At 43.3% G+C, this 14,502-nt stretch overlaps 1 protein-coding gene across 3 annotated transcripts in view; it reads left to right on the plus strand.

Annotated features, from left to right (window-relative positions):
* The first annotated feature begins 1,864 nt into the window (after window positions 1-1,864).
* atxn7l2a (ataxin 7-like 2a) overlaps window positions 1,865-14,502 on the plus strand; it is a 28,753-nt gene continuing 16,115 nt past the window's right edge. Inside the window, exons 1-5 of one of the 3 annotated variants that reach the window (XM_034693352.1) lie at window positions 1,865-2,027; window positions 5,116-5,184; window positions 7,741-8,083; window positions 10,519-10,778; window positions 12,096-12,164. In XM_034693352.1, coding sequence (XP_034549243.1) covers window positions 1,898-2,027; window positions 5,116-5,184; window positions 7,741-8,083; window positions 10,519-10,778; window positions 12,096-12,164 — 871 coding nt within the window. In that variant the 5' untranslated portion in view covers window positions 1,865-1,897. The remainder of the gene's footprint in view (window positions 2,028-5,115; window positions 5,185-7,740; window positions 8,084-10,518; window positions 10,779-12,095; window positions 12,165-14,502) is intronic. The other 2 variants (XM_034693359.1, XM_034693368.1) reach the window with 2 other exon arrangements.

Here is a 14,502-nt window from a genome sequence, read left to right on the forward strand (position 1 = left end):
AAAACTAAGAGGCAACCTCCGGCCGCGAGAATTAAAACCAATGTGGAAGTGTTAAAAGCTGCAGTTCATCGAGTGTCCACTTGAGGCTGGCTCTGGAAGTACGGGAAACCACATACACACCAATTCAAAAAAGCCAATCTTTACAGCAGAAATAAACATGTTAACATCCTGGTACAAAAAAACAAGTGTAGTCTGGATAGCTCATTTCCCGATCGGCAAACACTTTACAGGAGGTGAATTTTTTTTATAACGCAGTGATTTTGAAGATATTAAGATTAGGAGTTATTCATTATGAGAGGCACAGCTGACTTGATTGACAGGCGGGAACACTGTAGCTGCTGGCGAGGAGGCTCACAGCCCGCCTCTTTATGCCACACTAGCTTGACAGATGTTAGGTTGCGTTGAGCATTACCAATATGGCACCCGCTGATGATTGGCTTCAAAACAGAGCTACAGAAACAGATGGGTAATGTCACGGATACTATGTCCATTAATTACACAGTCTATGGGTAAAACACAGTAATACTTAAAGCTATACAGAGCGGTTATATATCACTCTTACTAGTGGTAAAATAGGCTATTTTGCATGGTGCATACATTTACATTTGTACCATCTCACTTATTTATGACCCAGGTCCTGTATGTCATCAAATGATTACCAAACTTTTTCTGCACGGCCCCTCTTTGATAGAAGCAAATATTGTGAAGCCCACTTTTCTTTCACCATACACATTTGTGTCTGATGGCCTTGTACCCACAAACACACAATCAGACATGTCCTCTGCAGTCAAACTCATGGAAGGCTGTCTGCAAAAAATACAGGATTGCAACCTCCGTGTGCGACTTAAAAACTGATAAAACAACAAGCTAGTTTTACAAAGGAAGCAATAAAAAGTAACACTGGAACAGGTGGTGGAAGTGAAGATGAAGGTGAGGTATGACCTGCCATGGTTTCTTGTCTTTGTTTTAGTAGTTGTGATGTTTGGTGTTAGCCATATCTTTGCCTGGCAGCCCTTTCAAAAACTGTCCATGCTCTGCTGGCAGTGCAGACCAGTGTGCAGTGTGTTTATTTTAATTTCTGTACATATGTAGTACAAATGAACCAACCCTGCACGATTTGAAATTATGTTGTTGTTAGGGATATCAGCAAAGCTGTGTCCACATTTTTTAATTAGCACCTTGAAGTATCTGTGTCAGCTTCTTTGAATGTTTGAATAATAAAAAGAGCCATGTCTTACTTTCTGGTATTTCTTCAATGCATCTTTGAGTTTGGAGAATCAGAGGCCACACAGGAAGGGACACCTCTATTCCAACGATATATACAGTAAATAAAGAAAAGACAGAAAATATATCAAGTCTGTTTGAAACTTAATTTAATCTTTATTGTGATGCCATATGAATACAGTCCCTGAAAGAAAAGCCCAAAGTCGGTCCACTACTTTTATGTGGCACTTTTCAGCTTAGAAATTAACAGAGCAAAAATAGTCTAATAGTTAATCTCATTGCTTTAATTTCATAATTAACAGTTTGTTTTTTTGCGGCAAACCACATTTTAAAAGATAGTTTGACAGGTATTGTAAATGACATCATGTAGACACTGTCCTCTCCTGACGTATGTCTGTCTGTCAGCCTGCCTGTCTGTCTGTCTGTCAGCCTGCCTGTCTGTCTGTCTGTCAGCCTGCCTGCCTGTCTGTCTGTCTGTCTGTCTGTCTGCCTGTCTGTCTGCCTGCCTGCCTGCCTGCCTGTCTGTCTGTCTGTCTGTCTATCTGCCTGCCTGCCTGCCTGTCTGTCTGTCTATCTGTCTGAGGTGTGTGTGGGTGTTCCGAGCACGCGCACGCAGGAAGTTCCTGTCCTGTCGGGAGCGCGGACTATGACGTAAGCTGCTTGCCGCGCAGTGATGATGGCGGAGCGTGAACGCGCAGTAAAAGTAATGGCTGCTCTTGATCGGCGGGTGCCTAGCCTCGATGATTTCGTGGGTCAAAGCTGGACTGCCTGGGCCGAGTGGGCCGGTGTGGCAGCGGCGGATGGTAAGAAAGCACACTGACGCAAACACCGGCAGCTACGAAGTCATTTAAACCAAGCAGCGGGGTTTATTTTCGTGGAAACGGAGGACAGAGCTAACCATGTTACCCAAACAAAGACCCTGCCGGGTCCTAGCGCTGGGTGGGTAACATGTTGCTCTCTTCCAGCTCCCTCTACATTCTCTGTCTTCAAGACAATATCTGAAATATTGATTTAGATATAGTCATGAGAGTGAGTTTGTAGAGGCTGTGTCCATGAAACGAGCTGCCAGAGTTCAGTGTGTGTGTTTGATGTGAGTGAGCCGGGCAGCAGCAGAGCGGAAGGAGGCTAGTATGGATGAAGCCTTGGTGAGCAACTTCTTACTGTGCAGAGCTAAGCTAGCTGTTAGCTGGCTAGTTAGCAGGCGAGCCGGACCAGCCATAGAGGACAGGCTATTAGCGTTAGCGTGCTAATGCTAAGGCTAGCAGCAGCAGCATCAGGGGATCGAGAGGAGACACCGGTGACGGAGGAGGAGTCTGATGCTGGCTGGCCCAGCCTTTCAGACTGGCTAACGTTACTGTGTGTTCTTTCCGTTTCATTATTATGTTCCCTTTGATGAACAACGTCGCCTCTTTCATTTATCTCCTTTTAACATTAAGGCAGGGGCGGGTCCAGACTTTAGGGACTGGGGTGGCCAAACTGGAGCACTGGCTCCTGCAGGGGTGGGATCAAGTATGAGTGCACACACTGAGCAATGAATAGATTTACTTTAGCTAGCAACATCAAAGTATCATCCAGATGTTTTATTCATGTGCTTGATTCTTTTACTTTAACACAACAGAGCGCCAACTAGGGGTGAAACCAAGCGGCAACCTCTGGTCTCAAACTATGAAGCCCTTTCGGTAGTGTTATAAACTGCAGTTCATCGAGAATCCGCTTGATGCTGGCTGCAGAAACACCGGAAACCACATACACACCAATTCAAAAAAGACTATCTTTGCAGCAGAAATAAACATGTTTACAGCCTGGTTCAAAAAACGGCTTGGCTCTACGTAGCTAATTTCTCTATCGGCACACACTGTACGAGGGGTGAATTTTTTTATAACGTGACGGTTCAGAAGATATTAAGATTACAAGTGTTTTGCCCAAATAAGGACATGACTGACTTGACTACCGGATGGGAACACGTAGCTGTAGGCGAGGAGGCTCCAACTCCGCCTCTTTACGTCACACTATGCCTGGTTGAGTTCCGCATTTCCAATATGGCTGCCACTGCCGATTGGCTTCAAAACAGCGCTCAGGAACAGATGAGGGACGTCACGGATACTACATCCATTATTTGTACAGTCTATGGGTGCAACAGAACCAAGATCTCATGGTACGGTTTGGATCCTGAATCGAGGATCACAGCTCGGATTGGCAATACAAAAAGATATTCATACAGCCTCTCTCCTCTCACTATGCTGTCGCTGCAACTGTGCGTTTCAAAATGAATCAAAAGGTAGCTCTAAGCATCTCATTAACAAGGTGTTCCACTAACGGTATTCTACAAAACCCATTGAAAGCCTGATTCAACAAAGATGGCGGTTATTTCAACATCGCTTTGATAAAAGATAGACTGAATCGCTTTATTCAAATCATGAATCAACTCAACATGTAGTCTGTGTGCAATCATGGGTCATGCAAAGTGATCCTGTGCTCATAACCCTGCATCTTAAGGCTGATTTATACTTCTGCATTGCCCCTAAGCAGCAGTGGTCGATGCGGACATGAGCACCACATACTTGTGCGTCGATGTGTTGTGCAGCAATTCTCTGCCAAAATGCTTGAGGGCAAGGTGGTCTCTCTGATAGTCGGTCGCCTGCCTCCGGCCCCGCTACGATCTCTGTTTACTTTTCCACAGCGATTCAGAGCGTGTTATGTTAATCTACAGCTGATACATGTTGCTGTTTATCATACAGACATGATTACATGAAGAATAGAGAGGGGGAGACGAAATACAAGGCCGATGAGCAGGGATCCCGGAAGCGCTGAAAATGCGGGAAATACAATGCCGCCGAGCGGACCAATCACAGAGCTTGCGGCCAGCGTCGATTCTATTTGTAGTTACACATTGGAGGAGGTGCACTTTAGCTACGTGGGGAGGCCTCTGCGTAACTACAGGAACTACACGCGCCTCTGGCGTAGGCTATGCCGTCGATTCAACGCAGAATCATAAATCAGGCTTCAGCAATCAAATGTCCTTGTATTTCGTCTCTGCTCGCGTTGTAGGACTTTAAAAGTGCATAGCTATTCTCCCCGCTCTCACAGCAGCATTTGAAGCAGTGGCGTGATGCTTTATCCAATCAGGGGCTAGAAAGGGGAGAGGACCAACACGGTGCAATTTCTGTTCACATCAGCAAATAGTGACCCTGTCTGTCCCATCACCTTATTCGTGATCATCTGGCATCACGTTGCTGCCGCCGCTGATTTCTTGACGAGTTCGTATAAAATGCTTTTGAATCAGACTTTAAACAGATTTAATTCTGCTGTTTAATCACAGGGCCGTTCAAGTCTTCTGTTTTTGCAGCTAGCCTCAAGTGGACACTGCAGATTTTTGTGCAGATGCATTGGCTTCATTTAAACTACTGACAAAAAAAATTGCTGCAATTTACTGAAAGAAAGCTATAAACCACTTGTTACAACCCTCTCCAAATAGTTGATTTCAACAGAAGTTCTCCCCGCTCGGGACACCTCCTTGCGTTTTCGTTTGCAACAAAGTCCCACATGAGACTGAGCCTTCTATGTACCCCTACCCTTCTCAGCTTAAAGTCTGTGTGCTAACTCATTGTCTAGCATCTCTACAAGTGCTGCTTTGTCCATAACTATCAAACCCTGTCCTCCTCTTCCTCCCAACACCTTTATCTACTTATTGTTATTTGCAAACTGTACCAGAAGTGACCTGACACATAATACCTGCAGCAGTCTTTACATAACGCAGCTTAAGGGTCTCTGTGTGCAGCGTTCGAGGACCACCAATAGGCTTTGACTTGCTGATGAACTTGACCACTTTGAGGAAACGCCTGACCCCACAGGGCAGCTTATTGAACATGTGTATTGTGTTTGGTGTCACAGGGCCTGATGGGGATGACTGCAGCAAGAATGGCAAAAAGGTTGCAGAGGCCATGTCGCTCAGTAAGGAGGGTAAGTCTGCACACTTCATCTCAAAGAAAGAGTCAAGCATGTTGCTGTTTGACACCTGAAAAGAACAAGGTAACACATTCATTACTGTGCCTGTATGTGTTTGCGCACATCTTCTTTGATCTCCTGCCTTGTCCAGTAAACAGAGGTACTTGCATGCTGAGATGAGACCAGGGCCAGCATTAAAGCCGGGTAGCGTGTTGCTTAGGCACCTTTGGCACCTAGCCTGGTGGTGGTGTGAAGCAGCAGCTGTCCCACAGATGCTCTCCTTTTGTGTCAGCTGTGTGTCCGCATGTGTGATTATGCTCAGTCATGATTCATCAATGTTAGGGGTGTAACGATTTATCTACTACATCGATGTGTCGATTTATATTCCTGTGATCCGACTACATTGATCTGTGCTCGGCAAGTTGTCCTTCTGTACGACATATATACCGATCTAAGATCGTTTTAAGAGGTAATAAATCGATTGTATCGATACTAGGAAATAACACATTGGATTTAAGCACGGCAGACTTTATATGGATGTGTTCTTTTTGCACTTTTACTGATAAAGATGTTAAACGTTACTCAATTCAGGCTGCCTGTCTGTGACGTCATCGCCACACGCCAGCAGACAACAAATCACAGCATGGCAGAGGAGAAGCCGACAAGCGAGAAATTATCAAGCCACCATTGCGGTCCAGCGTGTGGAAACACTTTGGCTTTTGCAAAGAAGGAGATGTTCTAAATAAGTCACTCGCTGTTTGTAGGATATGTAAAGGTCAAGTAAAGTACCACGGCAACACCTCAAATCTATCCAACCACCTACTAAGGCGCCATGAGATTTCACACAACGCCCGCCGTCCAGGCACCACTTGCGTTCCCGTTGCAGCAGCAGCGCAAGATAACATCAGCACTGCAGAAGCCTCAGGCCTCGCCAGCATGTTTAGTCAGAGACTAGGCCGAAACTCAGCTCGGGTGAAAAACATCACGGCAACAACAGGAATCTAGGACTGTCTAGTATCAAGGTATTTATTTCACAGTCACACTGGTTGAATTTTTGGCTAAAAAGTTACTGAATCAATTTCAAGTCACTGAATTGTTTCGGATCGCATCGTTCTAAATGAAACAATATCGTCCTTTAATTGTATCGGCAACCATGAATCATGATACGAATCGAATCGTTGTTAAAAAAAACGTTACACCCCTAATCAATGTCTATCATTGATGAAGTATGAATAACATTGGAAGAGATGCAGAAGAAGAATTTGAAAAGAATCACGCGTGTCCACCTATTTCTTTATTTGACGTTTTGAAGCCCCCTCATCCCAGTCTGTTTAAAAACAATAACAGTGGATCTTAATGTCACATCGGTTCAAAGAGGGAATGGTGGGTTAATGTTCCATTTTTGGCGTCCATAAAGACACAACCAGAAGGAAGGTTCAGACTTGTAGTGCTTTTTGAAGTTGTATGAATCCCACCAACACTTGGCATCCAATTAGAAAAATAAGCTAAAGAAGTTTTTTTTAAGTTATTTTTTTCGGGCCTTTTTCGCCTTTATGATAGGACAGCTGTAGAGAGACAGGAAATGTGGGGAGCAGAGGGTCATGGCCGGGAATCGAACCGGCAACCTCTGTGATGAGGACTTTAGCCTCTGTTTGTGGGGCACTTAGACCGATAGGCCACCAGTGCCCCTAAGTTGAAGAAGTTTGTTGGATTTCTGCTAAATTGATGATACAACATTGTCTAGCTGTGCCGTACCTTCAAGTAGAAGATCCACTGCCATAAAACAGAGAGCAAAGCACAATGGATTGTAGTGCTGATGTGACATGTCTCTCTTGGCTTCTTTTGCTCAGTGCAAGAAAAGCCCTCTTATTGACTGTAAACCTTTACAGCGATCATACAATCCCTAGACAAAAATAGCTTTGGTTTATATCGCCTTTCTATCTATTTGTTTTAGCAGCTGGATTAATACCTGTCCATCCCTCAAACTGCTCATCCAAAGTATTCAGTTCTGGATGTATCAAAACATCAAACCTGACACCTTGAGTACCTTTAGTGGCAGTGAGTGGATCCAAACCCGGTCCCTGGAGAAGGTTTTGAGCTATGTGGAGTCTGAATGATGTCATAGACCCAGACATGAAGGCGTTTGGTTTCTGGTGAATCTGGAAGGTCTCTTATTTTTGGGTTGTGACTAACAAAGGCAAACAAGATCAAATGATCCTGTGGTCACACTCCTTTGAGTAACGCGAGGGGACAAGTGGACCCAAACTAGGCCTGAAACACGCCTCCCTTAGTGTTCCTTTTTCCTTTTATCTGTCACCTTTCGGACTATGTGGACACTTACATTTTGAAAAGTCTAATACAGAAAACAATTGATGTTGCTTTGGAGTAAGGGGAAGAAACCTACTCTTGCTTATATATATTGTATTACAACTTGGTGTCTACTTGTGTTGTCTTATTTTGATCTGAACTCTTTCAGTGAGAAGAGCTACATCTTTTCATAACACAGCATCATTCCCCCCTTCGCCCCCTTGCTCCTCTCCGTGTCCTCACTCCCTCCACCTCTCTCCTCAGACATGTCCATCTTCGGGCTCTACCCCGGCCATGACGACTTCTACCTGGTGGTGTGCAGCCACTGCGGCCAGGTGGTGAAGCCGCAGGCGTTTGAAAAGCACTGCGAGCGTAGACACGGCCCCCTGGCCAAGCTGTACGCCAGACTGCGCTCTCCCACCCCTGCACCCCAGCCACAGCCGAGACCCCACCACAGCCACTCTCCTTCCCATGGGACCAACGCTGCTTCTGCTTCTTCATCCTGGGAGGGTCGTGGCCAGGGTGCCGGACAGCTACGGGCGGCTCCACCCTCACCTTCCACGCCACCCCAGTACAGACACTCCAAGAACTCCAAGGATGGAGTACGGTGAGTAACGTAATAGTCATATCCAGCCAGTGTGTCAATGATGATGTCAGGTGACCTCATATACCTAACATCATATTGAAATGAAGGCGGGTTATAAACTGCACAGTGAAATAAGGAGAATATCAGGACAGCTGCAGACTGAAACATGATGATACTTTTCAATTTCAACTATTCATGCTAATGTTTGTGTTTTAATTTGCACTCAACCTCGTTTGAGCCATGTCAGCGGCTTCTATGAACTCGCAGGATGTGCATCAATCGAAAGAATGATACTCCATTAGCTGGTAGCTCACTGCACAGACTGCGATGTTGTGCCAATAAAGTATATTGCGGCTACGATTAGCGCTCAGTTTTTGCGTGTCTTTGTCGACTAACCAAGTAAAACAACTTTACCGGACTCTGATTCAGTGACTATACGTTCAATCTCCTCCGACATCTTCTTTTTTTCGTTGTATGATTAACTGCTGCTCAACGCATATCAGCTTTATCTCCGTTATAATACCATCAGAGTCAGTCGCCTGTAGTTTCCTGTGCACACAAGCAGAGAACGTAGCCTGACTGAAAACTGGTAACATCACTTTCATAGAAATTGCACTGTCAAGTAGCATTTGGGGCGGAGTATTGCAGAGTGAAACTGACTCTCCAAGTATGTGATGTGATGTGATGTGCAGGCCTCTTTGGCGTAGCTACGACGTAGAGTTAACGCAGAAGTATAAACCAGGTTTTAGACGTGAGATCCTGTTTTTGGGTGACAAGTAGAATATTTTAAAACAGGGATGCAACATAAATTCGGCCACCAAAATTGTTCGGCTGAAAATGGCCCAAAAGTGCATTTTTTGGTTTTAGGCCAAAAGACTTTTAGTGCAGAGACAAAATGTTGTGATGACACAAGCAAAACCTGCGACCCGCTTGTCTTGATAAGGGCCAACATGTCTGCACCCGTTATTCCTTTAACTGCAGCACTAAAGCGTCTTCTAAGCAAAGAGGTTGAGATGGACCACGGAGTGAAACAATGAAAAGTACACTCTTAGAGTCTGTCAGCACACGTTTCACTGTGATCTATTCGGATCCTCTGCACTTCATCGTGACTGTTCTTGATCTGCGTTGTAAAGATCATTACTTGGATGTGGGAATAAAGCAGCGCGCACCAAAAATGATCCAGACCACGATGGATGCAGGGAACCCGCTTAGTTTCCTCACTTTCGGTTTTCAGTTTCAGCGAAGAATTTTCATTTTGGTGCATCCCTATTTGAAACACATCGCTCACATTTAAAATGTCTTTAATTTAACGTTTGCGTTAGCCACACAGTTCTTTAATGTTGAAAATAACTGTCTGAACTGTGTTTATGTAAACTTACTGATGGACGTTTTGGTAAATCTATCTTTCATCTTCTTACTGAGAGTCGAGATGAGTAGATCAGTATCCCTCTCATCTCTGTCTGCTGAATAGAGCGCTGCAGCCTCATTAACAAGTCGGTTTGGCTTCACATATAGGCTGCCCTCTTTCTGCAGGAAACAGAATCTGTCCTCAAACGTCTCCAAAGCTCTCTAATTAACACATATCGTTCGGTTAATCTGCAGAAAACTGAAGTTTAAAAACAACACCTGCAGCTTAGCAGAGGATCATGTGCTGGATCGTTTCTTCACCGCTCGTAGCAAATTCTTGACCTCTTGTCAACACCGTGAGGTTACCGGTTACAAACCACAACCTCCATAGTTATTAATATTTCAATTCATAACCAGAGCAGAGAAAGCTTCTTCATCAGGAAGCCAAACTCAGACGGCAAATTTTACTCATTCTGTTTGCAGCTGGTCACAGTTTGAGGCTGGAAAACGAAGGAGATAACTTGACTACTGAATTACATTCAGCTGAAGTTTTCTGTCTTTTAATCCATATTGCATAAACTTAGATTACCAAACCACTCCTTCAATCTCATATCTTAAATCACAGATTGAAAATTCAAAAATTGTACCTTACATTTTCAGCGGAAGAGAAAGACTCGTTGGTAAAAATGGCCCCTGAATAATCCCTCAGTGCATAAAAACATCATTAGCTGTGTCTCCATCAACTGTTGGTGGGTTTCAGGGAGGCCTTTCATTTAGGGTTGACCTCAATCCTGTTAAAAAACATAGAGGATAAAAAAAAATTGAAATTCTAGGATTATGTTTCAATGCACTCAATTAAGATTATAAAAGTATTTCCTCACATCAACCTTAAATGAACCTCTTTAAGAGAAACAAAACACTCGTGTTAGATATAAAAACAGAATGAAGACTTGGTGAAAAGATCGATGACAGAAAATGTCTCTTATCTCTTTACTGACTAAAAAACTGCCTCAGAAAACACAAAATGAAAATAGAAAGAAGTAAAAAAAAAGTGTCGCTTAAGGTTTGGACAGAAAAAGATGTTTCCTTGTTTTCCTTCCATCACTCAGACATTCCCCGTTGGAGAAATCCTCCCACAGCAGCCACACAGAGTCCTCAGTATTCAAGCAGCCGCCGCCTCTGGAGCCTCCAATGAGTTCTCCTCCGCCATCACTCAGAGACCCGCCCTGGCCGCACGGAGGAACCCCGCCTGGTAGACCATCGCCCAGCGACAGATCCCCCTCGCAGAGCAGCCAGAGGAAGGACTCCTCTCAGGTGTCTGCTGTGGCGGGCCACCGGACCCCGAGAGCCTACAACAAAGTGGCCTCCAGTAAGTACACATGCAGAATACATACATGCTTCAAACTGTGTTTAAGAGGAAGATGTGAGCTTCTTTTAATAGCCTGGGCCTTATTTGGACTATCAGTAGACTCACCCTGCCTTTGTTTGAGGATAGGTGTCTGTATGAGAAGGACTTTCATTGTTTTTAACAAAACTTTCTTGCAGCAGAGATCGAGAGTAAACTGCTGAAAGTATTAACCCTTTAACCACATTAGTAATCAAGGTGCCACGTGTTAATACAACCACTTCTATGTGAACCTGCTGCACTGAAAGGAGAGGAGGGAGACAGACATTTGTTAATATAATCATTTATGATCAAATGCAGATAAAAAAGGCCTGTTGAGATATGTTTTATTTACTGTTTGAAGGCCTGTGTTATAGAGATATATCTTGCTTGTTTTCATTCTTACTTCAACCTTTATTTCCCTCTATAAAGCAAACACAGGAAAGTCAGTCCTTCCTCTCCCTCCTGTCACTGTTTATGAATTACAAACATTAAGCTCTTGAGCTGATCGTAACCCCTTTTCCTCCACCACCATGCCTTCGCCTTTTTTAAAATGTTGTTATTTAAGATGCTCCAGATCTCTGAAGATTAAACAATACGGTGCGTTACCATAAACAATAAGAAAGCAAGAGATCAAAGAAAGAAAAGATAAATGCTTTACAGGAAACGATCAGGCATGTCAATAAACAAAGAGACGAAAGGAGAAACATCTTCTCGTCTGATGTTGTTGAATAGTCTTTAAAGTAGTCCAAGATTGAACCCAGTTTCTTATGAGACTTGTTGTCAGATTCAGACTTCTGAATCTGTGCTGCAACAACTGTTGCATTGATTTCAGGGAGCAGGGAGGAGTGGGTGATCTCTGGTCCAGCAGGAGGATTTTCTTGGCTGCAGCCGTTACAACTGTCTCAGCTACAGGCTCAAACTATCTTTATCTGGCTTCTGTTTCTTTACTATCTGTCCTGGACTCCCTCCTGATTTCTGTTGCTCAAACGTGACAGCCTGACAGCGTTTAGGCTCTACTGTTATCTCCGTGCTGCCGAGGTGATCAGTAAATGTGACGTGGGTTTAACTGCACAGACAACAAAAATCAACGTATTCAGGCGTGTAATTAAGACAGGCATGTATTTGTCAAAACACGCAGCCACACCCAGCTCATAAATGGGATGCAGCTTTGTATTTGGATCTGCGTTTAGTCGGTTCAGTCTGGAGAGGTGTATGATATAACTAACACATGGACTTCCTAATCTGTACACCAAGAATACCTAACCCTGTTCAAGTATCATAGGGTTGTCATTGTCTCAGCAGCTTCCCCCTATATACCTGGAAGTCAGTTCCAGCTCAGAGTGAGGTTAACATCAGCAGCACGACCAGGTTTGTTTACTTTGATCACTTGTTTACATTTGAGATCAGCGAGCAAAATAAGCCTTCACCAACCACAAACAGCAGCCTCTTCAGTGAGGCCTGTTGTAGGGAATGACACCCTGAAATGCTAGTTTAGGTATTTATTGATGAATGTTCAAGCTTAATGGGCAGGGAACTTTTACAGTGTTTTATTACAGTGTGAGGCAGATTTAATGACCCTTAAAGGTGTCATGGCATCAACGTCGCGACAATCTGATAATTCAATATTGTAAATCAGCTGAAAGTTTGTCCACCAGCAGTGGTTGGATGGATGAGTTTAACTGGCACAAAGGTGAATTAGATTAATTTCATCCAGTGCTTTATTTTTCATTTTCCTGCTGGAGGCCTCAGTCTCCAACAGCAAAGAGTCTCATTTAAATATGATGGTGTATATCTTCCTATCCGTCTGACTACACTAGCATTTTCTTATTTCTCCACTCTACGTCTTGGATTACTTTTCTCGCCTCCTCCTCACGCCTCAGTCCCTCCAACCTCAGACGAGAGACACAAGAAAGAGGAATTGAAGCAACAGGCGATTAACAAAATGTGACATCTGTGCTCCAGAGCTGTCATTTTAGACCAAAGTTAATTAGATATGAAATGTGGCACAGCTGCTTTATCTTTTCATTGTTTTGTTGTGGCTTCATGCTGCTGAGAACAACAGTGCTCATGACTGTAAGGGTTCTGGACATGAACTACACACAGATGTATAAATCACAGGGGCAAGTAGAGATGAAATGTTTCTTAAAATAACACACTCCCTGATTGTTTTTATTATCATGAGAGGAAAACGTCTTACTGCATAGGACTGAACCTTTCTTGTAGGCCAGGTGTGCCCGTGTAAGAATGTGCTCCATTACTTATACGGTTTGTTCATGAAGTACACTGTTTGTGTTCCAGCTATGTGTCACAACGTCTTTATATCAAGGCTGCAAGAATAGATTCTGCAAAGGACAAACACGGATCAGCCATAACATGACTACTAAAAACTGAACATATAGAAGCTTCCCACAGAGTCGAGTTTATAGTAAAGCTAGGACTGGGCAATAATTATATCACGATAATTATCGTGAAATAATTTTTCTCAATATAAATATGACAAATATTCGATAAAAATTTGATATAAATAAACATGTAATTACATCCCCCACCCACTAACAAAGGAGGGGGCGCTAATAAGCTTTAAACGCTAGTTGCCACCCAACATTAGACAGAAGAAGAAGAGGACTGCATTGAACAGCCAATCATGTTGCAGGGTGAGAGGTAGGCGGGGCTTAAAGATGTTCAGAGCGGAATGTAAACACAGCTGAAACTAGTGACCCTGAAGAAAACTCAAAACCTACCAGCTTAAAGCGGAGTCGTTAGTGTGACGCTGTGTGGACTCTGCATTAACTATTAACTTCATACACTTCATTAAATAAACTTTCAGGATGTGGGTAAAGGGAGAGCATTGAGACAACTTCTGTTGTGCATTTCTAGCATGTTAAATGTCCAACGTGACCGTAGGACAACTGAACACCAAACGACCGTGATGCGTTCACTTCACTGTGAAAAACAACATCACTCTGCCCGTAACCCTCAATATCTCAAAGGGGAGTGCACAAATCAAAACACAATTCTACTAAACTTACCCACAGAATGCAATTTGATATATCTTTGTTATAAATTTAAATCAAATTATGAAAACAAGCTCAACCTGAGAAAAATAAGAATGTACAGACTAAAACTTCACCATAATCAAATTTTAGACCTGCTTCCGGCTAGCACCGTCAAAATGATGGATTCAAGAAGTTTATCCGAAAACAAAAATCCAAATTCAAACTAACAAACTGTCTTCAACTTTCACTCGGGAGCAAAAATCTGCATTCAAACTTAAATGAAATAATGATTTTATATTTATCTTGATAATTATCGATATGGACTGATATGAAATATTTTATCCTAATAATATGATTTTCAATATCGCCCAGCCCTATATAGATATGTTGTATTTGATTGCATTAGATTGCAAAGCTGATCCTGATGTTATACTAATGAGTGAACATCCTCTGTGTATCCTTGCTCATAGCTCCTCTGGCCTGCCTCCTTTTTAGCTCCTTGCTTTTTTCTTCTGGAGATGCATTTTTGAAACTGAGGTCCTTCAAGAGAACATGCTGAGATAAAGTCTGGGTCACACGTGGAAGAAAAGAGGAGAGAGGAAACTAGAAGATGAGGAGGCACAAAATACAACAAATGAGAAAAGCCTCACTTCACACGAGGGACAGATATCGAGTTGCAAACAAACCACAGTTCCAGCAGCTTTGCGCAG

The sequence above is a fragment of the Notolabrus celidotus genome, chromosome 1, assembly GCF_009762535.1.
Source record: "Notolabrus celidotus isolate fNotCel1 chromosome 1, fNotCel1.pri, whole genome shotgun sequence".
NCBI classification, from domain to species: Eukaryota; Metazoa; Chordata; class Actinopteri; order Labriformes; family Labridae; genus Notolabrus; species Notolabrus celidotus.